The sequence below is a fragment of the Monodon monoceros genome, unplaced genomic scaffold (assembly GCF_005190385.1).
Source record: "Monodon monoceros isolate NGI ecotype Baffin Bay Population unplaced genomic scaffold, NGI_Narwhal_1 Super_Scaffold_10, whole genome shotgun sequence".
NCBI classification, from domain to species: Eukaryota; Metazoa; Chordata; class Mammalia; order Artiodactyla; family Monodontidae; genus Monodon; species Monodon monoceros.
Window position 1 is genome coordinate 57,806,939 of NW_021703766.1, and position 23,670 is coordinate 57,830,608.

At 57.2% G+C, this 23,670-nt stretch overlaps 2 protein-coding genes and 1 non-coding gene across 6 annotated transcripts; all 3 read left to right on the forward strand.

The window, feature by feature from the left end:
• Positions 1–2,492: 2,492 nt before the first annotated feature.
• On the forward strand, positions 2,493–8,376 carry LOC114906126 (zinc finger protein 324A-like). Of its 2 annotated transcripts, XM_029240731.1 has the most exons (5): positions 2,493–2,773; positions 3,152–3,242; positions 4,385–4,511; positions 4,838–4,954; positions 5,575–8,376. In XM_029240731.1, exons 3-5 carry the CDS (start codon positions 4,391–4,393, stop codon positions 6,972–6,974), a joined length of 1,638 nt encoding a protein of 545 aa, XP_029096564.1. In that variant the 5' UTR covers positions 2,493–2,773; positions 3,152–3,242; positions 4,385–4,390; the 3' UTR covers positions 6,975–8,376. The 2 variants fall into 2 exon arrangements, with proteins under 2 accessions (XP_029096564.1, XP_029096555.1); XM_029240722.1 differs by lacking the exon at positions 3,152–3,242.
• LOC114890061 lies at positions 3,367–3,497 on the forward strand. Its single transcript, XR_003792201.1, has one exon. It is a non-coding gene; the product is annotated as a small nucleolar RNA SNORA30/SNORA37 family (small nucleolar RNA).
• Positions 8,377–10,375: 1,999 nt separating the features above from the next.
• On the forward strand, positions 10,376–16,791 carry ZNF446 (zinc finger protein 446). Of its 3 annotated transcripts, XM_029240696.1 has the most exons (7): positions 10,719–11,070; positions 11,937–12,317; positions 12,393–12,594; positions 12,940–13,034; positions 14,172–14,256; positions 14,419–14,511; positions 14,641–16,791. In XM_029240696.1, the coding sequence occupies exons 2-7, from the start codon at positions 11,976–11,978 to the stop codon at positions 15,021–15,023; spliced, it is 1,200 nt and encodes a 399-aa protein (XP_029096529.1). In that variant the 5' UTR covers positions 10,719–11,070; positions 11,937–11,975; the 3' UTR covers positions 15,024–16,791. The 3 variants fall into 3 exon arrangements, with proteins under 3 accessions (XP_029096512.1, XP_029096520.1, XP_029096529.1); XM_029240679.1 differs by having other exon boundaries at positions 10,376–10,723; positions 14,419–16,791; XM_029240687.1 differs by having other exon boundaries at positions 10,685–10,723; positions 14,172–14,511.
• The last annotated feature ends 6,879 nt before the right edge of the window (positions 16,792–23,670 follow it).

Here is a 23,670-nt window from a genome sequence, read left to right on the forward strand (position 1 = left end):
AAGCCTTTGCACATGCTGGTCCCTCTGAAACAGGAGGGAAGGGGGCAGGGCACAACCTTTAAAAAAATGACACACATAGGACATGACAAAAACTGCGTAGAACCAACTAGGTCCATGATGGCAGAAGATTCAACTTCCAGTGGACCTTGAGACTCATTTTATGCTCGCTGTAATACGTTAGCTAAATGACACACCCACTAGTGCCATGACAGTTCTGAGGCCAACCATAAAATGTCAAAAAGTGGGTGGCGGCCCAATTCCTAGAAATCTCCACCCCTTCCCCCGAAATACTTGGAATAATCCTCCCACTCATTAGTCTATGAAATTACCCGGCCCATAAAAACTAACCACCCCATATTTCGGGGCCTCTCACCTTCTGAGATGGCCCACACTCTGTGGAGTGTGTTTCTCCCAAGGCTGTTCTCGCCTTTTGAGACAGACCGCATTCTATCTATGGAATATGTATCTGTCTAAATAAATCCATTTCTTACCTATCACTTTGCATCTCACTGAATTCTTTCGCGATGAGACATAAAGAACCTGAGCTTCATTAAGTCCTGAGACCAGGTGTGTCATCTCAGTTAAAATACGGTGGGTTGGGGCTTCCCTGGTGGCGCAGTGGTTAAGAATCTGCCTGCCAATGCAGGAAACACGAGTTCGAGCCCTGGTCCGGAAAGATCCTACATGCCGCGGAGCAACTAAGCCCGTGCGCCACAACTACTGAGCCTCCGCTCTAGAGCCCGTGAGCCACAACTACTGAGCCCACGCGCGTAGAGCCCATGCTCCCCAACAAAAGAAGCCACCGCAATGAGAAGCCCACGCACCACAACGAAGAGTAGCCCCACTCACCGCAACTAGAGAAAGCCCGCGCCCAGCAACAAAGACCCAACACAGCCAAAAATAAATAAATACAAGAAATAAATTTAAAAAAATTATACTGGGGGTTGGGACTTCCCTGGCGGTCCACTGGTTAAGATTCCACGCTTTCACTACAGGGGGTGTGGCTTTGATCCCATGTTGGGGAACTAGGATCCCCATGCCGGGCGGCACAGCCGAAAAAAGAGACCGTGGGTTCAAGTCCCAATCTGGGTTTAGGCTGGCTTCTAGTCTCGGCACGTGGGTTCAAGGTGAACCTCACGTGGGATTTGAACTTTTTTTTTTTTTAATATTTTTAATTATTTAATTATTTGTCTGTGCCGGCCCTTAGTTATTGCTGCATGCAGGATCTTCGTTGTGGCATGCAGGATCTTTAGTTATGGCATGTGGGCTCTTAGCTGCAGCATGTGGGACCTAGTTCCCTGACCAGGGATGAACCCAGGCCCCCTGAATCGGGAGGATGGAGTCTTAACCACTAGACCACCAGGGAGGGACTCAAACATTCTTTGTTTACTGGAATGGCAAGAAACATTCCCTAACCACAAATACATTAGATTTTCTTCATTTATTTCAAAGTGAGCAAAATTTACACACAAATACTCCAAAATTGATGTTATCTCTTGCATTACAAGGATTTACAAAGAGTAGTGATACTGCAGACAGAGCTGATATAGATGTTATAACAATCACTTATAACTTACCTAGGGAGGTAAGCAGGGAGGGAGACAGAGTGAATGAACTCGACACAGATTGGTTCCATATTAACTTACAATAGCCCTATGCGGCGGGTACCATTACTGTCCCATTTTGTGTATGAGGGCTAAGAACCCTGAAAAAAAGACCCTCAGAGTGAAACAACAAAGAGAAAACCTTTTACTCTCTGCCAGCAGCAGTCAGTCTGCATTGAGACTACCCTTCCGTTTGATTTTATGTGTCGTACCCATGTAGGTTGCCCCCTCCCCCCCAAATAAAGGAACAGGGAATCAACACCATGACGTGCGGGGCAAGGCAAGACCTAGACGACCTAGGGATAAGTGAGTCGGGGAAAGTACTTTTTGCGCGGCCCAGTTGAGCCAAGAAAACAGATGGTGGAGGAAATCTCAGAATGATTTCAGACGCTAGAAAAACTTAGGTTAGGGCTTTGCGACTCGGCGTGGGGGCTGTTCCCAACCATAACAGGACGTTGACCCGGGGGGGTCACACCCAGCCCTGGTGCGAGGCCCCAGGAGGCGGGGATGGGATGGGACCCCGGTCGTGCTCCGTCCCCGGTGCTGCGCTGGGCGGGGGTGGGAGGTGGGGGAGGCCCTCCCGGGCCCTCAGCAATTCAGCGTTCAACCGCAGCGCTGACGACCCCGCCAGCACCCCACCCCACGCTCAGCCCGGAAGCCTGGAGCTGCTGCAGACTCCACTTCCCAGCGGCTCCGGCGGCGGCGCTTGGCCGTTGCCGTGGAGACCAGGCGCGCTCCGCCTACCGCGCCGGCAGCCAGAAGGCTCTGCGCGTGCGTCCGCAGCGCGCCACGGGCCAATGAGGGCTCGCGAGATTGGACTTCTGGCGTCCGGGACTGTCACTTGGCTGCCGGCGTCGGGCCACGCCGGTGACGGCCGGAGAGCGCCGGGTCGGGGCCGGTTTTGCGGAAGGGTCTGGAGACCCGAGGTGCGGGCAGCGAGGACGTGCAGGCGGAGATCCGAGGCACGGGCAGCCGAGCCCGGAGGCCCACGGCCAGTCCCCGGCCTCAGTTTCCCGGGGTGCGGCGTGTGCGCCCCCCAAGCCACGTGCTCCGGCCTCCACGCCGTCCCGACGCGGCGCCCTTGACGGATTGGGAGAGAGGCCCGGAGCCTGAGCGCCCGCACCTTTCTGCAGGTTCCGATGGCGGCGGCGCAGACAGACCCGGCGCAGGTGAGTAGCGGGAACCCCAGGCCCCCACCCACCCGGATGCCTCCTTCATGGACCCGAGCCCCGATCGAGGGAGGCACTTTACCTGGACGTCTTGTCTTCCCCTCGCGCTTCGTCCTAGGCCCTGCTGTCCCGGCCGGTTGGGAGTGCACGCGTGGGATCCCCACTTCTGGCAGCTAAGGGGGTGAGGTGTAGAAGGAAGTTCCAAGGGGAGGGTCCCCCGTCTGCAAAACCTGGGAGGGAAGCCTGTGTGTAGGCGCTTCCGGAACTGAGCTGCTCGGCGGGGAGAAGATATGTATGTCTGAAAGGGCAGGCCGAGGAGTTAAGACTATCCCGAGGGCACCGGGAGACTGGACATGCTTTAAGTTAACGATTTTTTAGGGTATTCCACCTATTGTTGAGTGGAGAACAGAAGCAGAGGGGCGCGGCGGTGTGCAGGGAGGAGGCTACTGTCACAGTCCGGGCAGTGCAGGTGCGAAAAGCCGTTGGATTCTGGATAGATCTGCTGGTGCATCAAGTGCGGGGTGTGCGGGAGTGTCCTGCGTGAAGAGCCAGTCTAAGGTTTTCCGCCGGAGCACCCAAAAGAATGGAGCTGCCTAGCACTTTCACAGGTCCTCCCCCAGGCAGTGGGGCCAGGATTTGGTAGCTGGTGCTGAAATTGAAAACCCTTGATTGTATCCTTGCCCTGGGGCTGTGCCAGTGGCAACTGTCACTCAATGGGACAGAGAAAAAAAGAACGGAGCTGCTGTAGACAAAATTAGGAATTTGAAGGGAAAGTAGATTTCAGGGGAAAATTGGGAAGAGTCTGTGCTGTCTCAGAGTGGAGGTGTCACATGGACCTGGAATTGTAGATGTCCAAGGACAGAGTCCTGATGTTCTGAGTGAGGTAGAGCCTAGGAATCAAACTTAGGAAGAGGACATCTCACAGACTCAGCCAGGGATAGGCATGGGCAGTTAGGGCTCTAGGGAGATGAGGAATGGCTGGCAGCCCCTGGGGCTCTCAGGGGAAGTCTGGCAGGTGGCTGAGGGAAGGGAAGGTGGCAGCTACCTGAGGAGGAAATAGAGGGGGCCTGGCTATGGAGGGAGGAGGGAAATGGCTTCTTGTGTGCCCACCAGATCCTTGGCGCCACCCCTGTGGCAACTGGAGGGGATCAGCCAGTCCTTCAGGTTCAAAGAGCAACCTTAAAATGTCAGGCAAGTTCAGCAGGAGAGGGCATCCCTACAGGGATGGGCATGTCCTGGGGGCTCTGCAGCTGGGACTTGTACAGTTACTTATGCAAGAGCAATGAGAGCACCTTTGGGGAGGCTCAGCTTGTGCAAAGGCTGGAGAATGAGTGGACGCCAGGGGCTGGCCTTGGTGTGGCAGAAGGCCAGGGGCTTCCTCTGGCTGCCTTGTGTAGAGTGGCCAGGTCGGGTTAAAGAGGCATCTACGGCCTAGATGGGGAAGGTGGAGGGGAGGGGTCCAGACAGGTGAGGGAAGTCCCATCTGCAGAGCCTTGCGGGAGGAGGGTGAGCATCTGAGGGACACGAGCGGAGGTAGCCTTTGGGGCACGGAGCTGGGTCTTGGTTCACACGGCTATAGCTTAGATCATGTCCATCTTCCAACTCTCTTAGGGCCTAATGGCCTTTGAAGACGTGGCTGTGTACTTCTCCCGGGAGGAATGGGGGCTCCTGGATGCAGCCCAGAGGGCTCTGTACCGCCGTGTGATGCTGGAGAACTTCACGCTCCTGGCCTCGCTGGGTAAGCCCTGGGTCCTCCATGGGGAGCTCATGTGTTGCCAGGCTAGGCTGCCAGCACTAACCTCTTACCACCCGGCAGCCTGTGAGCAGCCACATGTCCTCTGGCTGAGTGCCCCTGTTAGCTGTGGTGCCTCTGTGCTCAGTCCCCTTCTGGTGCTGCCAACACGGTTCTCCTCACAGGAACCATCGAGCTGCTCTGAGATCCCTGCCCTGTGATGTGACCTCGGGTATCCTTGGTTACACAGATGATGCCGTCCGTGGCCCACGAAGCCCTGACTCCCGCCATCTGCCGGGGGTGACCCTTCACTTGCTTGTCTTCTCTCACAGGACTCTCTGTCTCCCGACCCCACGTGGTCATCCAGCTTGAGTGTGGCAAGGAGCCCTGGGTTCTCAATGGGACAGATGTGACCCTGGCCAGGAATGCCCAGAGGAGGCCGAGCCCTGGTGAGTGGGGGCTCAGGGGTGTGAGCTTGGGGCCAACCTATGGCCAAGCTTCTGTCCACCTTCCCTCCTGGATGCTCTCCTCTCCAGCTTCCCACCCGACCGACTCCTTTCACCATCAGCCTCTTCTGGAGGCTCCAGCTTTGGCTGCCCTTGAAGGGGAGCTCCAAGGGCCACCCCCAGGCCGTGGTGAGACCTGCTCAGAATCCCACCCTCAGCCAGTCTGTGTGGCCTCAGACCCTGCCCGTCTTCCCTCACCACCTCATCTGTGGGGCCGTTTGTTCTCGTGTTCATCGTTGAGCACTTGCAGTGGCCAGTCCCGTTCGCGGCACTGGGGACACAGCCTTGCCCAGACCGCTCTTGGTCCTGCCTTTGTGGGGTTGACCCTGCTAGGGGAGAGGCAGCCAGCAAGCAGAGTTGGTGAGTAAAATCTGTTCCATCAGGTAGCCATCAGTGTAAGGGGCAAAGCCACCTGGGGAGTGCCCTGGGGACGGGCTCCGTGCAGGAAGGGAGTCTGGCCCCAGCTCCTCTCCCCAGCCTCCACGGCCGGTCCCGCGGGCCCCTTTGCTTACCCACGCGGCCTGTCTGGGTGACCCAGGCGTCCACCGTTTCTGGTCCTTCAGCTTCCCCTCATCTGGCAGAGGACAGAGACGTTTCTGGAGAAGCAGCATTGCCAGGGGCCTTCCAGGACGGCCCCCCTCTGGCACCGACTAGGGTTCTCCCCAGCGCTGGTGCCTCTGAGCGTGGGAAAAGCCTGGAGGGTCGGCGCGGCGTGTCCCCCTCTCGGGAGAGGAAACCCACAGGGGTGTCTGTGATCTACTGGGAAAGCGGCGAGGCCAGCGTCAGCCTGCGGCTGACCTCTTCTCTGCGGGCCCCACCCAGGGAGAAGGCCCTCGCAGACCACCCTGCACCAGGCAAGCAGCCGAGGGCATCGGAGCGGCAGAAGCTGTACGCATGTGAGGCCCCGGGGAGAGCCTTCCCGGGCGCCCCAGAGGCTCAGGGGGACCGAGGAATGGGTGAGGCTTGGCGCGAGCCTCAGAGACTGCTCGCTGTCTCAGAGCCCCCGACCTGGGCCGAACTGGGCGAGGCCCTGCACGCTGGCCCCGGCCTCCTCTCTGGGGAGAAGCCCTTCGAGTGCAGGGCATGCAGCAAGGTGTTCGTGAAGAGCTCGGACCTGCTGAAGCACCTGCGCACCCACACCGGGGAGCGGCCGTACGAGTGCGCACAGTGCGGCAAGGCCTTCAGCCAGACGTCGCACCTGACGCAGCACCAGCGCATCCACAGCGGAGAGACGCCCTACACGTGCCCGGCCTGCGGCCAGGCCTTCCGGCACAGCTCCTCGCTGGTGCGGCACCAGCGCATCCACACGGCCGAGAAGGCCTTCCGCTGTGCCGAGTGCGGCAAGGCCTTCAGCCACCGCTCCAACCTCAGCCAGCACCGCAAGATCCACGCCGGGGGCCGGCCCTACGCGTGCACGCGCTGTGGCCGCAGCTTCTGCCGCAACTCGCACCTGATCCAGCATGAGCGCACGCACACCGGCGAGAAGCCCTTCGCCTGCGCGCTCTGCGGGGCCACCTTCAGCCAGGGCTCGTCGCTCTTCAAGCACCGGCGCGTGCACACCGGCGAGAAGCCCTTCGCCTGCGCGCAGTGCGGCCGCGCCTTCAGCCACAGCTCCAACCTCAGGCAGCACCGGCTGCTGCACACGGGAGAGCGGCCTTTCCGTTGCTCGGACTGCGGCAAGGCCTTCGCCAAGGGCGCCGTGCTGCTCAGCCACCGACGCATCCACACGGGCGAGAAGCCCTTCGTGTGCGCACAGTGCGGCCGCGCCTTCCGCGAGCGCCCGGCCCTCTTCCACCACCAGAGGCTCCACACTGGTGAGAAGCCAGCGCGGCGGCCCCGGGCCAGCCCGCTCCCCCAGGCCAGGCCTCCTTCGGGGGCATCGTGTGAAGGCACACTGGGGAGGGAAGCCGGGCCCACTGCTGCCTCGGGCCCAGCCACGGTTCCGAAGACGGCTGAGCCTTGAGGTCGCAGCCCCGACCTTCCCCGGCCTGTTGTGAGTCCCTTCCATGGGTACAGGGCCCTGCCCTCTGCAGAGCCACGCTGTGGAGAAGCTCTGCGCGTGCACTGCCATTCCCCCTGCACGTGGTGACAAGATTTGCCTCTTGTCAGCCACAGCTCACTCCTCCAGCCCCAAGCGGTCACGCTGAACAAAGGCCAGGGGGAGGCCAGCATGGTGCTGCCAGTTCGCCCATATTTTGACTGTGCGCGCGAACGGGAAGCGCTGGGGCGGGGTGGAGGTGGTCCTGAGAACTTTCTGAGGTTTACACCCAACCTGCAGGGTCTGTGTGGAACCTCTCCACCCCTACCCCCAGCGTATTCCCCCAGCCCTCAGTTCATCCAGGGCTTCCTGGGAACAGGCCCAGAAGACAGGAAGTCATGGGGGAGGCAGGTACTGGCTTCGGACAAGTGGCTGGGCTCTGAGCCTCAGCTCCCTCCTCTAGGGAAGAGAAAAGATTCAGCCCTGCAGAGGGTATTTGCAGCACCCTGACAGGCAGCATCTTGATAAGGGCCAATATGTGCCAACCGCCAGCCCCCGTTCTGAGCGCTGCGCAGTTTCTCCTGACAGCTCTGTGAGGTGGCTGCTGTTAGTATCCCCACTTCTCAGATGAGGAGACTGAGGCACAGAGAGGGGACGTGAGTTGCACAACAGCAGGGCCACCGGCCCAGCATCCAGAGAGCTCACCACTTTACCCCACACTTAGCCTGCCAGCTCTGAGGGCTGGGTGAAGCCTGTGTGGCTTGCGGCTCATGGCGGACCCTCAGGAGGTGGAGGAGGGTGGGGGCGGGAAGTCCCCGGGTGAAGGACGGAGACTGAGAGTGATGGTTCCCCAGCTGTGCTGGTGCATTCAGAGTGTGGTCCAAGCCTCAGCTTCGGCCGTGTCCTGTTGTTACCGAAGTCAGCGATACAGGAGCCTTTCCATCCCCACTGCCTTGACTGGAGGTGACCGTAACAACAGGTGCAGAGGAGACAAGATGGGGCTGCTTGATTCTCTGGGGTCCAATGGCCACGTGCCTGCCATTACCTAAGGCTGTGTGTGGCGCCCTCCCAAGATCTCCTCCCCAGTGTGACATAACCCACAGGGTGGGGACACCGAGGCAGACAAGTTAGGTGGGGGCCTGGTTGGCTTCTTGTGGCCTTCAACAGACAAGCCCCATCTCCACCTTGGGCCTCACCCGCAGGGAAGTTAATGGTGTTTTTACTGGGGGTAAAAAAAGACTAGAACTTACAGCTTGGAATGGATGGACACTGTAAATTCTTGCACGGCACTGTGTAGGTCCACAGCCTCAGCCTCCAGGTCATGGTTCAGAAGGTTTTAACAATACAGAGTCCAGAGAGGCTCTCTAATAAAGGTTTCTTTTTAAAAACGTGAGTGGTAGCAGCCTGAAACCGGTTTCATCCCAGCACGATGCAAACGTGTCATCACACAGCTGCAGGGACTTGGCTTCAACCCTGGTCCCTTTGAGAGGCCTCAGGGTAGAGGTGCAGCCTGTCTGCGGCCCACCGAAGGTCTGTGTCCCCTTGGCAGCCAAGAGACATGGACAGGGTGGGGCTGCCCCAAGCAGCAGCTCTGTTGGGACATGGGCCTTTGTGGATCCAGGCCTTGGAATCTGAGGCAGGGGGCACACATGGAGACCCGAAAGGTTGACCCCAACCCAGTGGGTGCTCCCGTTCAATCACCTCAAAGACCTCACAGGTATCTGCCATTGCCAAAGAACAGAGACGTGACACCCCCAACTCTCCACCTGCCAGCAGGGTTCCGCCCCTGAAACCTCCCAAGTTCCTGCAAGGAAAGGAGACAAGGGGTAGGGAGAAGAGTCACACAGGGCCAGCTCCCCAAAACTCCTCAAGGGCAGGTCCTCTGAGCCATTGTCCACCCCTCTTGGGGCCCATCCTCTCTCTGAGCTGGTCCATGCCCTGGCCTCGCCCTATTTCATCTTCCCCCAGGCTGGCCCCCATGAGGGATTCTTGAGCAGCTCACTTCAGGGTCAGTGTGGGTGGCTGTGAGATGCAGACAAACGCCACAGAGCTTACAGAAGGCTATTGTAGGGAGCCCGTGGGGTTCAGGAGCAAAGGAGTGTTGAACATCAAGTGGACGCCCAGAGAGCCACTTGCAACCTTTTTCGCGCCTTGGACAGAAGCTGGGCCTGGTGCTCTATCCTGTCTCCCCACCAGCCTCCTCCCTGCTTCACTGAGCCTTTCCTGCCTGTGTGCTTGGCCCCTACTATCCCTCCTTTCCTCCACCCTCCTCGAGTCCACCCTCCCAGCACCAGGGGTGGTCAGAGGCTCCAGCCCTGTTCTTGTGGGAATAGCAACCATGAGCACCCACCTTCCCCCATGTCTTGGCCCCTAAGTTGTCCTCCCCCAAACCTTTTTGATCATCTTGGGCCATGTCCTGCCAGGCTGACCCTTCCACTCAACCGTGAATGGGTCATGACTATAAAAGGTATCCGTGGGCTTTCTGGGTCAAGACGATGGACTGAACACATGCATCTCACTTGGTCCAGAAGCCCACTGAAACCACAGAGAGCCCTTAAAGCAAACCCTTGAGAATTCCCTGGCGGTCCAGTGGTTAGGACTCTGCGCTTCCACTGCAGGGGGCTCGGGTTCGATCCCTGGTTGGGGAGCTAGGATTCCGCAAGCGGCACGGCCAATAAATTAACTATAACACAAACCCACGAATATGAGGATGGTAAAAGAGGAGGCAGCGGCATTCTGAAGCTAGAAGAAGTTGGGGGTGGGAGAGCTGTCACTGATTTGGGGAAAGCCAAATGCTGAGTTGGCGCTGGCGGAAGTGGAAGGAGATTCCATCAGGCTTACGCTGCAGAATTCCAGAAGGCTTGAAAACCAGCAGCCCCCTGGAAGGGGAGACCCAAAACAAAGATGACTGAGTGGGAGCTCCTGGAGAAGCTGTTAGAGCTCCAGCTCTTCCCACAGGGTAGATGGTGGAAGAGTCCTTTCTGGGGAATCCGAACAGTCCCAGAGAAAAAATCAAATCCCTGGTAGCCAGGGATTCCTAGGTATTAGAAGAAACTCAAACAGGCAGGCAGATGCACCTTAGGATCGAATAAATAAGTCATTGTTCAGCCATTTGATGTGTGGAAGCAAAACACCCTGACCCACAGTCAGATTTTAAAAACACTAACATCGTCTACTGATATATACTAGTTCTGGTCCCCAAAGTAAATAAAAGGCTGAACACGTCCCATAATTCTGGACAAAAACCTCCAGCCCTCACTTTGCAGTACTGATCTAGCTGAAGGCATGTCTGAGACTCTGAGGGTATAAATCATGGAACAGTTTCTTCATCAGGAGATGGGTGCCTGCTGTCCCCGCATATCTTCAGGGCGCTCAGCAGTGGTCGAATGAAGGACCCCAGCACCATCCTCGCTGGAGAAATTCCTGGGGATGGCGGAGAAAGCCCGTGGGTTAGGCCAGCCTTCCCGGTAGGTCCCTGCTTCCTCCTAGGACCTCGGGCCGTTGTCTTGGAAACAGCTGGAGCAGGTTGGTTATGCTCCAGGGGTTACCAAGGCGTCCGCCGGGCGACCAGAAGGAAGCCTCAGGTAGGGCTCTGGGGGAGGAGCCTAGGCGTAGCGCCAACCCTGATTGACCGAAAGGTCACGCTCCTCCCCATCCGTCACCTCCTGCCAATAGGCGCCGGGCCTGTTGTGCACATGCGCAGGATTCGAAGGTCCCGTACGTCTCCGCCGTTGGTGAGTCTTAGGGTGCGATACAAAGGAAGAGCGGCTGCCGGGGAGGGGAGGGAGTCCCCCAAACCCTGCGACTCTGCAGATTCCTCTCGGAGGGATGGGGCGCCTCTCAGTCGTGAGAGGCCTCCGAAAATGATCATCTACTGGCGGAGGCCGCGCCTGTCCCTGTTTGCTGAGGTTCATGGGAAATGTAGTCCGAAGGGAGGGGGTGGTGCTGCCTTCGGAGCAGACGTGTGATTGGCCAGAGCGGCGTCGCCAGGGCAACGCGCGAGGGGCTGACCGCTGGGTCCGGGGAGAGGCGCGCGGGACCGCGTGGGCCCACTTACCCGAAGCGGCCTCGGGTGGCCGAGGTGAGCACCGGCCGGCTGGGTGGGCGTGGCCTTTCCACTACCTCCCGACGTGCCCCACCTCCGAGCCTTCTCCCGGGCCCCTCCTCCCTTCCGCAGCCCCGTTCCTCTCCTTCGGGAAGACCTGCCCCCCTTTCCTCTGTGGAAGGCGGACTCCAGGAGTCAGACCTAGTCCAACCTATCGGACAGGCCCCCCCACCCCCAAAGTGGGCGTGTTTCACTCCAGACCCTCTGCAGGGCCGGGACACGGTTGCCCGTCCACCGCTCCACACAACTCGTGATTCCGTTTTGCTTTGCTTCTGCGTTTCACACGCACGGTCCATACCGTGTGAATCATGCACAGCTCTCCGCGGTCAGCGAGCACGGTGTCTCGGGGTCCACATCAGCCCTTGCCTCGAGCCATGGCGCAAGCCAGCCCCTCAGGGTGCCCCACTTGGGTCAGCGTGTCCCGGAGATGGTGGGGACAGGCAGCCTGGCCCCAGTTCTCACCCTGGATCACGGCCCCACCGCCTCCCTGGCTAACCCCTTTCCCCGCCGCGGGGGCACCTGCCGGGGCTCCTCAGCCTGACCCTGGAAGCCTGTGCTAACTCCTCTTGCCTGCGCTCCAGAATCATCTCCCGACAGACAGTTCCCTGCAGTTTCCTGGAAGCTCCACTGGCAACTTGCCTCCAAGTGTCGGTTCCTTCTGTTCTCAGTTCCAGCTCCTGCGACCCCTCCCTCCATGAAGCTTTCCCCAATTCAGCCGCAAGCATCCCCACACCACGGTCCTCTCTGTCACAGCCTCAGCCCCCTGGGCTGGGCCTCTCTGCACAGTGCCTTACCCTGGCTGTGGCCTTGTGGCTGGCAGCCTGACCCCTCCTTTCCTGCAGGTCCCCCTTGGTGGCTCCAAGAAGACTCCCTGCACAACAATGCCATCCCCACTGGGCCCCCCGAGTCTGCCCTCTGTGGACCCCGAGGCCACCCTGGAGGATCCTGAGGCAGCACGCCAGCGCTTCCGGGGCTTCTGCTACCAGGAGGTGGCCGGTCCCCGCGAGGCCTTGGCCCAGCTCCGGGAGCTCTGCCGCCAGTGGCTGCGGCCCGAGGTGCACTCCAAGGAGCAGATGCTGGAGCTGCTGGTGCTGGAGCAGTTCCTGGGCGCGCTGCCCCCTGAGATCCAGGCCTGGGTGCGGGGACAGCAGCCAGGCAGCCCTGAGGAGGCCACTGTCCTGGTCGAGGGCCTGCAGCATGACCCTGGGCAGCTGCTGGGCTGGGTGAGTGTGGTGGTGTTGGCTTCTTGGAGGGACAGAGTGAGACTAGCGCCCCGATGACTTGCCTCTCCCCCTCAGATTACAGCACGTGTCCTGAAGCAAGCGGTGCTCCCAGCCACACAGAACACAGAGGAGTCTGTGGGGAGCTCCCACCCTTCAGGGACAGTGGAGCCCCTAAAGGCAGCCTCTTGGGAGGGGTCCAAGGATGCCCAGTTGGAGGGGAACGCCCAGCTCAGCTGCAGCGTGAAGGAGGAGCCTGATGGCTACGGGCAGGAGACAGGTGAGAGCGGGGGTGCGCGAGGGCTGGGGCCTCCTTGAGAGAGTGCAAACGTCCCCAGCTAGGGCGGGGAACCCAGGTGAGATTGTGCTGGAGCTGGGGGCTCCTGGAGGGAGTGCGGGTGTGCCCCCCCTGGGAGCGGGACCCGCAGGGACTGCAGACTGCAGAGCGGGGTGCCCGGGAGGCCGGAGGGAAGGGCTGGCTGCCTGCCTGCTTGCTATGTGCCTGGTACACACAGAGGACTCCTCCCTGCTGCCGAGGAGGGCCCAGGCTGCGATGCCAGCGCCAGCTCCTCGCCTGCTCTGGCTCACGTGGGAGCCCCTGACCCCTGTCTGCCTTGCTTCCTAGCACCGTCCAGCCCCCCACATCCAGCCCGGTCCCATGAGGGGCCCGCTGAACAACAGGAACTGACCTCCGTGCCCTTTCAGCCACCCAGGATTCAGGTGAGCAGCCCCTGGTGACAGGTGCAGGCCCACAGTGGGAGGAGAGTGTCCTGCCAGTTGTCCAGGCTCCTTGGCCAGCACTTCTTGTGCTCTTTGCTCCCCCAAAGTGGAGTTGGTATCAGGGTACCCCCTGCAGGTCCTGGGGGGCAGGGGGACAGACCAGTGCTTGGAAAGGATTTTGGCCTCAGGTAACTGGGATTCTGGTTTAGAGTGATTGGAACTGGCAGGGGTTGGCGTCCCACTTACAGAGAAGCCAGTTAGGGTGTTGACAGCTCCCAGCAGTTCTGAGCTGGCACCTGGGGAGGGGACAGGATGACCAGGAAAGCCTGAGTGCCACCCAGCAGTCTGGCCTCTCCTGCACACCTGAGATCAGAGTGGAGACAATCTTCCCAGGAAATGCCCGCAGCTCCCCCTCTGCCCGGGCTTTTCTCCAAGGCCAACCAGCCCTCAGCTGCGACCAGCTGGGCATGGAAGCCCCTGCCACCCAGAGGGCTTGGTTCCTGAGTGTGGGCAGCAGGGGTCTTGTCCTCTCCCAGCGACACTTCCTAATCCACTCCACACTGAGAAGTCGCCCAGGAGCCAGCCGCAGCCTGAAGGCCATGGTTGCTTCCACCCCCGGCACCCAGGAGCCAGCCCAGCCATGTCCTGAGTGGGAGGCTGTGCCTGGCCCTCTGCGGCACCTGCCTCCCTGCAGCCCGGTCCCCACAGCCAGGGATGCTGAGGCCCGTGGCATTTCCCCAAGGAGGATCTCCATTACTCTTGAAACCAGAGGCCTGGGAGAGGTGCTTGGGGTCCCTGCATTCCCCTGGCCTTTTGCTTTCGGTGCAGCACACACTGTTCAAGGCCCATCCTTGATGGGTCCTCAGCTTCCATCTGTGCGTCCAGAACATGGGGTGGGGCAGCTGAGGGGGACTGGTGCATCCCCCAGGTGAGCCAGAAGGCAGCTCCCTTCCCGGCCCTGCATCCCCAGCACTGACAGGTTCCCATCTCAGCTTCCTCTTTAGCCCCACCCCCAGGCAGGTGAGGGTGCTTTACCTGCCGCTCCCCAGGTGATTAACAAGGCTGGGCCCATGGGATGGGCCGGGTGGGGTGCGGGGTAGACGGGCCTTCTGTGGGTGATGGGCCGCGTCACTGCAGGAGGAGTGGGGGCTCCTGGACCGGTCACAGAAGGAGGTGTACTGGGACGCGATGCTGCAGAAGTACGGCACGGTGGTCTCCCTGGGTGAGGACCCCTCTCCTCCGGGTCCTTGCGCGCACCTTGCCTCCCGGCGCTTCCCAATCCGCACCCTGGCCACCCGCCGGGGCCCCCACCCCTGTCCCTCATTTGTGCGAACCTCTCACGCCCCCGTGCCAGGGCTGGCGCCTGATGGGCCCCCGACCCCAGCAGGGTTGCCGTGCCCCCTGCCGGAGGCGCGCACTGAGCCGGAGCCGGAGGCGCTGAGCACCGGATCCGAGGGAGCGAGAAGCCTCCTCCCGGGTGAGTGGCCTCCCGCTCCCCGGTGGCGACGGGGGCGGGGGGGCGGGGAGCCCAGGCCGCCCCGCGCCTGGGGGGCTGCGGGCGGAGTCACCAGGCGACCTGGCTCTGCCACCTCTGCCCCCCCCCCAGGAGGAGAGAGCGAGAGCTCCCGAGAGGGCCGGCCCGGCTGCCCGGAGGCCCCGCCGCCCGCGCGGAGCAAGCCCTACACGTGCGCGCAGTGCGGCCGCACCTTCGACTGGAAGTCGGTGTTCGTCATCCACCGCCGCGCGCACGCGGGCGGCCCGGGCGCCGAGAAGCAGCCGGTGGGGCCGCCCCGGCGCGCGCTCCCGGGCCCGCGCAGCTACGCCTGCGAGGAGTGCGGCCGCAGCTTCAGCTGGAAGTCGCAGCTGGTCATCCACCGCAAGGGCCACGCCGGCCAGCGGCGCCACTTCTGCGGCGACTGCGGCCACAGCTTCGACTGGAAGTCCCAGCTGGTCATCCACCGCAAGAGCCACCGGCCCGAGGCCCCGTGAGCGCAGGAGGGGCGCCTCGCCGGGGCCCCGGGCCCAGCCCGCCCCTGCTACTCCACTCCGCCGCAGCCTGGAGAGCTGGAGGCCGCCCAGGCCAGAAGTCAGAGTCCCAGGAGGGTCCCCCACCCCCGCTCAGTCTCCCCCCAATGCCGCGGCTCCCTCCTCTCCTGTCTCGCCCATCCCACCTTTCAGAGAGAGGGGCCTGGGCTCCAGTGCACCGACCCAGCGGACCCGCGGCGGCCAGGTGACTTCCAAACCCCTTCCTGTGACATGGTGCAGGCCGGTGCAGAAAGCCCAGGAGAGCACAGCCTGCTTCTGTTTGCAGGCAGGTGGAAGGCTAAAGTCTGTCCACTGTGCGTTTTAGATTTTTAACAAATTCCGGTTTTATCCTGGAGAAGCTTCTGCATAAGAATCCTGATCTCTGGTCTCTGCTGGTCGGATCAGCAGCCCCTGCCCTTCCTGCCCAGCAGTTGGAGCTTCAGAGCTGCCTGCCCACGAGCAGGGTCGGTGTCTGGCTTACCTGTTCCTCGGCCACACACATCACTCCCTGGCCTTGTCCTTCCAGCTGTCGAGTCCCAGCCTGAACGGACATTAAGGGAACTTCTTTCCAAGTATGGATGGACAAGCATGGCGTCTGAGAACAGATGTGACTTAGGCCATGCATGCTGGCAGGTGAGTGAGTCACAGAGCAGGAGGGCGGAGGATCAGCTGCCTGCTGCCCATGGCAGTCCGTCTGTGGGCATTCAGGACTTTGGCCAGTGTACTGTACTACTTTCCTACTGTTGCTCCAACGAGCTCGGTGGCTTGAAACAACACAAAACGTACTCTCTTAGGACTCTGAATTGGGTCTCACCGGGCCCAATCAAGGTGTCAGCACGGCTGGTTCCTCCTGAAGGCTCTAAGGGGGGAATCCACTTTAAGGCTTTTTCTAGCTTGTAGAGGCTGCCACGTTCCTCGGTGGTGGCCCCTTCCTCCATCTTCAAAGCCAGCAGTGGATGGTTAAGTCTCATGCTGCCTCCCCCTTGTAAGAACCCTCAGGGTTACATCTACGGCTGCCCTGGTAACCCGTGATGGTCTCCCCATCTCGGGGTCACATCTCATCCATGCCCCACCTACACACCTGATCTCATCTGCAAAATCCCTTCTGCATGTGAGACAACATGCACAGGTTCCAGGGATTAGGACATGGGTGTCTTTGGGGACTGTTATTCCACACCCTTCTCTGTCACCTTTCTGCACTGAAAACAAGGGACATTTTTGTGGGATGTGGTTTCAGGGAAACAGGTGCACCCACAGAAGGAGCCCTCTGCAGCCTCAGGCTCATGCAGGGGTGGCAGGTGGGTGCTGAGTGTGGCTGTGACCATGGTTACTAGCAGAGGTGGGGTGGACACCTGGGCTGCGTGGGGAGGACCTTGCTGCAGCCTGAAACTGGGAGGGAGAGGCCTCCATCTGGAGGACCTGTCTCCTCCATGCCCAGTCTTCTGAGGACCTTTGACCTGTCGACCACACTCAGGCCTGGGGAAGCAGAGCCAGGCTGGAGATGGAACCGGGCACTGGTGATCTTGTTACTGAGTCCCAGCTTGTACTGCTGGCCACACCACAGGCCAATAAATTGAAAGCCGAGTTGTTGAGGCGAGGAATAGTGACTATTCAGAAAGCCAGCGGACTCGGGACTTCCCTGGCGGCGCAGTAGTAAGAACCCACCTGCCAACCTAGGGGACACGGGTTCGATCCCTGGTCTGGGAAGATCCCACAGGCCGCAGAGCAACTAAGCCCGTGCGCCACAACTACTGAGCCTGCGCTCTAGAGCCCGAGAGCCACAACTACTGAGCCCGCATACCTAGAGCCTGTGCTCCACAACAAGAGAAGCCACCGCAATGAGAAGCCTGCCGCAACTGGAGAGAAAGCCCGCGTGCAGCAACGAAGACCCAACGCAGCCAAAAATTAATTGAAAAAGAAAGTGCTGGGCTTCCCTGGTGGCGCAGTGATTGAGAGTCTGCCTGCCGATGCAGGGGACACGGGTTCGTGCCCCGGTCCGGGAAGATCCCACATGCCGCAGAGCGGCTGGGCCCGTGAGCCATGGCCGCTGAGCCTGCGCGTCCGGAGCTTGTGCTCCGCAACGGGAGAGGCCACAACAGTGAGAGGCCCGCGTACCACAAAAAAAAAAAAAAAAGTGCTTTTAAAAAAAATAGAAAGCCAGCAGACCAAGAAAGTGGTGCACTCGTGCCCCAAAGAACCATCTTGCGTGAGTTAAAATTCAGGTTTCTTTCATACTGAAAGGGGAGGGAGTAAAGTGAAACATTTCCTGGCTCAGATCAGCTCCGGGAGGGGATGTGTTCATTTCTTCTCCCTGCAGTCATTCACAGGGGGGCCTGGTCAGGAGGTTTCCTGGGAACTGAACAAAGGTATTTTAGCTTAACGCCCATTATACCTGGGAGGCAGGGCTCCCAGAAATGGGCCATTTTGTATATTGAAGGTTATAGGCAACATCCCTCCGGTTACTAACTTGTAACAGAATACAAAGGTGCTTCCCTGTTACAATCTGGTTGGCAAGCAGGAAGCTTCATCCATGCCGGGGACACGGCGGAAGAGGACAGAGCAGGGCCCGAGCACTCAGGCCAGGCCGAGGGCCCAACGTCAGAACCGCCAGGTGCTGAGGGAGAGCGGTGGGCTACCTTCTAATGCAATTTTCCATATTTAAAAGTAGTTTATGTTCACTTAGAGAAATCTGAAATATACAAGAGGGCAAAGGAGATCACAAAAACGATTCCTAATGCTGCTGTCTTATTCTCAGTGTTCATCCGCGGGGGTTTGTGTCACACAGCTTGTGAAACTACTGTACGTTGTGAATCGTGCTCTTACCACGCAGCTCCCTGTGTTATTAAAAATGCCGGGGTGGAAATCCCGTTTTCTGGCCGGCAGTGTTGTTCCCACCAAGCCCAGATAGTTCCTTGTTTCACGGCCCCCTTAGCACCCAGTGCTGTGGTGGCCGCACCTGAGCAGACACCCCAGATGCAACCTAGCTGTTTCCTCAAAACAGACACCCCCCAAAGTGGGAGCGGTGAGTTTGTGGGAGCGTGGGATTTCTGTTCTTGTTTTTTCCTTTTTCTTTTTGTCTTAAAACAAAACATTATTTTATAGTTCTGGAGGTCAGGGGTCAGGCACAGTCTCACCAAGCTAAGCTCCAGGTGCGGCAGGGTTGAGTGCCTTCTGTGAACTCTGGGAGAACCCATCCCGTGTGCTCGACTTTTCCACCCTAGAGATGGCCTGCGAGGTGGGCTCGCGGCCCTTCCCCACCTTCTGAGCCAGCGGTGGCCAGTCGGCTCTCTCCCACAGGGCGTCACCCTGCCACTGTCCTCTGCCTCCCCTTCCACCTCTGAGGGTCCTCGTGGTGACGTTGGGCCCACCCGGATCATCCAGAACATTTTTTTTTTTTTTTGGCTGCCTTGGGTCTTCGTTGCTGCGCGCGGGCTTCCTCTAGTTGCGGTGAGCGGGGCCTGCTCTTCGTTGCGGTGCACGGACTTCTCACTGCGGTGGCTTCTCTTGTTGTAGAGCACGGGCTCTAGGCACACGGGCTTCAGTAGTTGCGGCACACGGGCTCAGTAGTTGTGGTGCGCGGGCTTAGTTGCTCTGCGGCATGTGAGATCTTCCCAGACCAGGGATCGAACCCGTGTCCCCTGCATTGGCAGGCGGATTCTCAACCACTGCGCCACCAGGGAAGCCCTGGGCCATGGGATTTTTAAATTCTCATGGATACGTCAGTGTCTTCCGGAAACGTGGGGCCCGCCTGTCTGCCTTCCCTCCAGAAGGGCTCCCTGGCAGCTAGAACGCCCTGGTCTCCCGTTCTCTACCGTCTTCTCCATCCTGCAGGCAGAACCCAAGTGCACTGTTTCTCCATGGATGCCAGGCAGGCTGCACCCTCCTCCCCACAGCCGCTCACGTGGGTTTCCTCTCCCATGAATGCACGGTGTGGGCCACACCGTTGGTCACATCTTCAGGCATCTGATCTGACTTTTGAGTTTTCACGTAGTCAGATCCATCACGGTCCTCATCTTCTGTGGCTTTTTTGTTGTCGTTGTTAAATATTTCTTTCTTTGGCTGTGCCGGGTCTTTTTTATTTATTTATTTGGTTGCCCCAGGTCTTAGTTGCGTCAGGTGGGCTCCTTAGTTGCGGCATGCGAACTCTTAGTTGCAGCATGCATGTGGGATCTAGTTCTCTGACCAGGGATCGAACCCGGGCCCCCTGCACTGGGAGCACAGTCTTAACCACTGTGCCACCAGGGAAGTCCCTTCCCTCGCTTTTCTTAGACTGCTTGCCCCAGCCAGCTCAGCAGCATGGTCAGCCTGCAGGGCAGCTTCCAGAATCTACCTCTTCGCGTTAGAAACCGGGCCAGGCCACCCCTCCCGTGGCACCCCCTCACCCCTGCCATCCCCTGGGCTGTCTCTGGGCTGAGGCTGCAGGAGGTGTCTTCCTGCCCAGTTCCAGCTGCTCGCCCCCCACCCCCAGTCTCCTCTGATCCTCACGACCACCCCAAGCGCCTCTCCTCCTCGCCTGGGTCTCCCTCCAGCCCCTTCTCCTTCCTCGGCCGCTGCTCCTGAGGTCAGCCTACTTGAGGTGACCCAGTGATTGGCAGAGCCAAAATCTGACGCGGGTCCGTCTGACTGTGGAAGCATCTGTGGACGTGGGGAAAGGCTAAAAGCAAAGCCCGATTCTAGGTGCCTCCCTAACTCCTGAAACCAGGAGAGCCCCAAGGGCAGGTAGCAAGTCCCCCCTCCCTCCCTCCGCTACTCCTGCAGTAACAGCCCCAAGTCACACAGCCCTCCTCATCAAATGGCTTATCCTGCCAAGCCTGCAGAATTATTCCAGAAAGCCAGTCACACATCCTGCAGCAGGGGCCAGGGGCCACCCAAGAGCACGTGACCCTGTGTGGTGCTCTCCTCCACAGGCTGTGAGCTCATCTACACGTGTTGTGCGTGCAGCCACTTCCCATAGCCCTAGGGCTGGTTGAACAGAAAATGATTGAAACAGTGGCCCCCCACGCACTTATGGTCAATAACCTATGACAGAGGCGGCAAGGATATACAATGGAGAAAAGACAGCCTCTTCGGTAAGTGGTGCTGGGAAAACTGGACATAAATCACAACAAGATCTTTTTTGATCCACCTCCTAGAGAAATGGAAATAAAAAAAAATTTAAAAATGGGACCTAATGAAACTTAAAAGCTTTTGCACAGCAAAGGAAACTATGCACAAGACAAAAAACCCTCAGAATGGGAGAAAATGTTTGCAAATGAAGCAACTGACAAAGGATTAATCTCCAAGATTTACAAGCAGCTCATGCAGCTCAATAACAAAAAAACAAACAACCCAATCCAAAAATGGGCAGAAGGCTTAAATAGACATTTCTCCAAGGAAGACATACAGATGGCCAAGAAGCACATGAAAAGCTGCCCAACATCACTAATTATTAGAGAAATGCAGATCAAAACTACAATGAGGTATCACCTCACACCTGTTAGAATGGGCATCATCAGAAAATCTAGAAACAACAAATGCTGGAGAGGGTGTGGAGAAAAGGAACCCTCTTGCACTGTTGGTGGGAATGTAAATTGATACAGCCACTATGGAGAACAGTATGGAGCTTCCTTAAAAAACTAAAAATAGAACTATCATATGAGCCAGCAATCCCACTACTGGACATATACCCAGGGGAAACCATAATTCAAAAAGACACATGCACCCCAATGTTCATTGCAGCACTATTTACAATAGCCAGGTCATGGAAGCAACCTAAATGCCCATCAACAGATGAATGGATAAAGAAGATGTGGTACATATATACAATGGAATATTACTCAGCCATAAAAAGGAACAAAATTGGATCATTTGCAGAGACGTGGATGGATCTAGAGACTGTCATACAGAGTGAAGTAAGAAAGAGAAAAACATATCATATATTAACGCATATATGTGGTACCTAGAAAAATGGTACAGATGAACTGGTTTTCAGGGCAGAAATAGAGACACAGATGTAGAAAAAAAAAAGTATGGACACCAAGGGGGGGAAGTGGTGGTGGGGGGTGGTTGTGGGATGAACTGGGCGATTGGGATTGACATGTATACACTAATATGTATAAAATAGATAACTAATAAGAACCTGCTGTCTAAAAAAAATAATAAAATTCAAAAAAAAATTTTTTAAAGGAAAAAAAAAAAGTGGGCCCCCTCGGGTGCCCACTGCCCACTGTGGGAGCCATGGTACTAGATGAAGATGCTCCAGAGTTGGGTGGGGCACCACACCCCAAAGCTGCTGAGCAAGGCTGAAGCAGGGCGAGGAGAGCAGGCCTTTGAAGGGAGGCCACAGGCTCACCATCAAGACAGGTAATAGCTTCATATTCTACAAAATAAAAATGAATGCAAACATCATAAAATGTTACATTTCAGTGTAGAGATTTTTCACAGCTTTATGGAGATATTCACATACCATGCAATTCACCCCTTGAAGGTATACAATTCAGTGGTTTTTAGTCTATCCACAGAGCTGTGCCTCCATCATCACACATTTAAACATTTTCTCACATTATCCAAAAAATGCACACCTGTGAGCAGTCATCCCTAACTCCTCCTCCCCGGCCCCTGACGATCACCAATCTCCTTTCTGTCTCTGCGGATCTATCAGGGCTTCTTTTTTTGCTGCCGAATAATATTCCATTGTATGCATATAGCACATTGTGTTTATCCATTCCTAAGTTGTTTGGACAGTTTGGGTTGTTTGCATGTTTTGGTACTGTGAATAATGCTGCTATGAACATTCATGTGCGAGGGTTTGTGTGGACATATGTTTTTATCTGTCTTGGGTATAAGATTATGTTAGGGGACTTCCCTGGTGGTGCAGTGGTTAAGAATCTGCCTGCCAACGCAGGGGACACAGGTTCGAGCCCTGGTCCGGGAATATCCCACATGCCACAGAGCAACTAAGCCCGTGCGCCACAAGTACTGAGCCTGCGCTCTAGAGCCCGCGAGCCACAACTACTGAGCCCGCGCGCCTAGAGCCCGTGCTACGCAACTAGAGACGCCACCGCAGTGAGAAGCCCGTGCACCGCAACGAAGAGTAGCCCCCGCTCGCCGCAGCTAGAGAAAGCCCGCGCAGCAACGAAGACCCATCGCAGCCAAAAATAAATTTATAGGGAAAAAAAAAGATTATGTTAGAACTGGAATTACTGATCATACAGTAACTCTACATTTAACCTTGAGATGACTGTTTTCTGAAGCAGCTGCACTGTTCTGCATTCTCACTAGCAGTGTACAAGGGTTCCAGTTTCTCCACACCTTCCCCAACACTTGTTATTGTCTTTTTTTTTTTTTTTTTTTTTTTTTTGCAGTATGTGGGCCTCTCACTGTTGTGGCCTCTCCCGTTGCGGAGCACAGGCTCCGGACGCGCAGGCTCAGCGGCCATGGCTCACGGGCCCAGCTGCTCCACGGCACGCGGAATCTTCCCGGACCGGGGCACGAACCCGTGTCCCCTGCATCGGCAGGCGGACTCTCAACCACTGCGCCACCAGGGAAGCCCGTTATTGTCTTTTTTTAGAACCACGCTAAAGGGTGTGAAGTGTGATAAAGCGGTGTTATAGGATCTACCTTTTTAATCGTAATCAAACACATTTAGAAATAAGACCAAAAAAGCAAACTATTGACAATTCTCCCGAAAAGACCTCTGGATCAGAGAAGGAATCGCTGTTTCATAGTAAATTGACTCTTGTCCACTGAATTTGCCAGGCCAAGAAGGGACTCCCAAATCAGACTGTGTCTTGCTGTACGATCTATTTGCTGACATCCAAAAGGGAAAGAGTCTTTCGCGGGGGCTATCGAACTTGCTTTTCTTCTGTTGCAAAATGTATATTAGGGCCCTGAGGCCCAAGTCAGCGTGAGGGAGACATGGTTTGGGGTAAAGGCCTGAAGTCACAAAACAACGGCAGAGTGAAGCTAGATGTGGCTCACAGACTCTGCTCACAGGGTAGGCTTACAGGGATCTTGTTTTCAGGGCTGAAGCGAGGACAGCCTGGCCCAGCGGAGAGGACTGCTTGTGCCGGCTCTCCCGGCCGTGCCCGCTCGTCACCCCAGAAGTTTACACAGGCAGGGACAGTACACAAACTTAAAAGACCAATCCAGAAGAGTAGAGCAAATAAATCCAAAGTAGAGCTCTCTGCACAGAACAATAAATAAAATAGATGACACCACTGAACCTGAGCAAAGAAATGAGAGAGGCCACTAAAGCATGTAAATCTAGTCATGAAAAAAGAGTGAAATGTACCCACCAAATAGACTTGTATCAGAGATATAAGGAAATATAAATTTATGTATATTATGAGCAACCCCATGGCAACACATTTAAAAATCCATTAGTAATGGATTTTCTACAACAGAAGCCCAGGGATACAGAAATCTATCCAGTTATTTTACTGAACTGGCTTAATCTTATGTGACTACATAAAAGTCTAATTTCTGTACAGCAAAGAGATACAGAAACAAGATTAAGAGAGTCTGCACCGAATCTGTGCCACCCAGTACAGATAAAAGGCTAATATCCGGAAAAGACAAATTTAAAGAACTCCTTTAAATTGTTAAGAACAAGGCAAACCTCCAAAGGAAA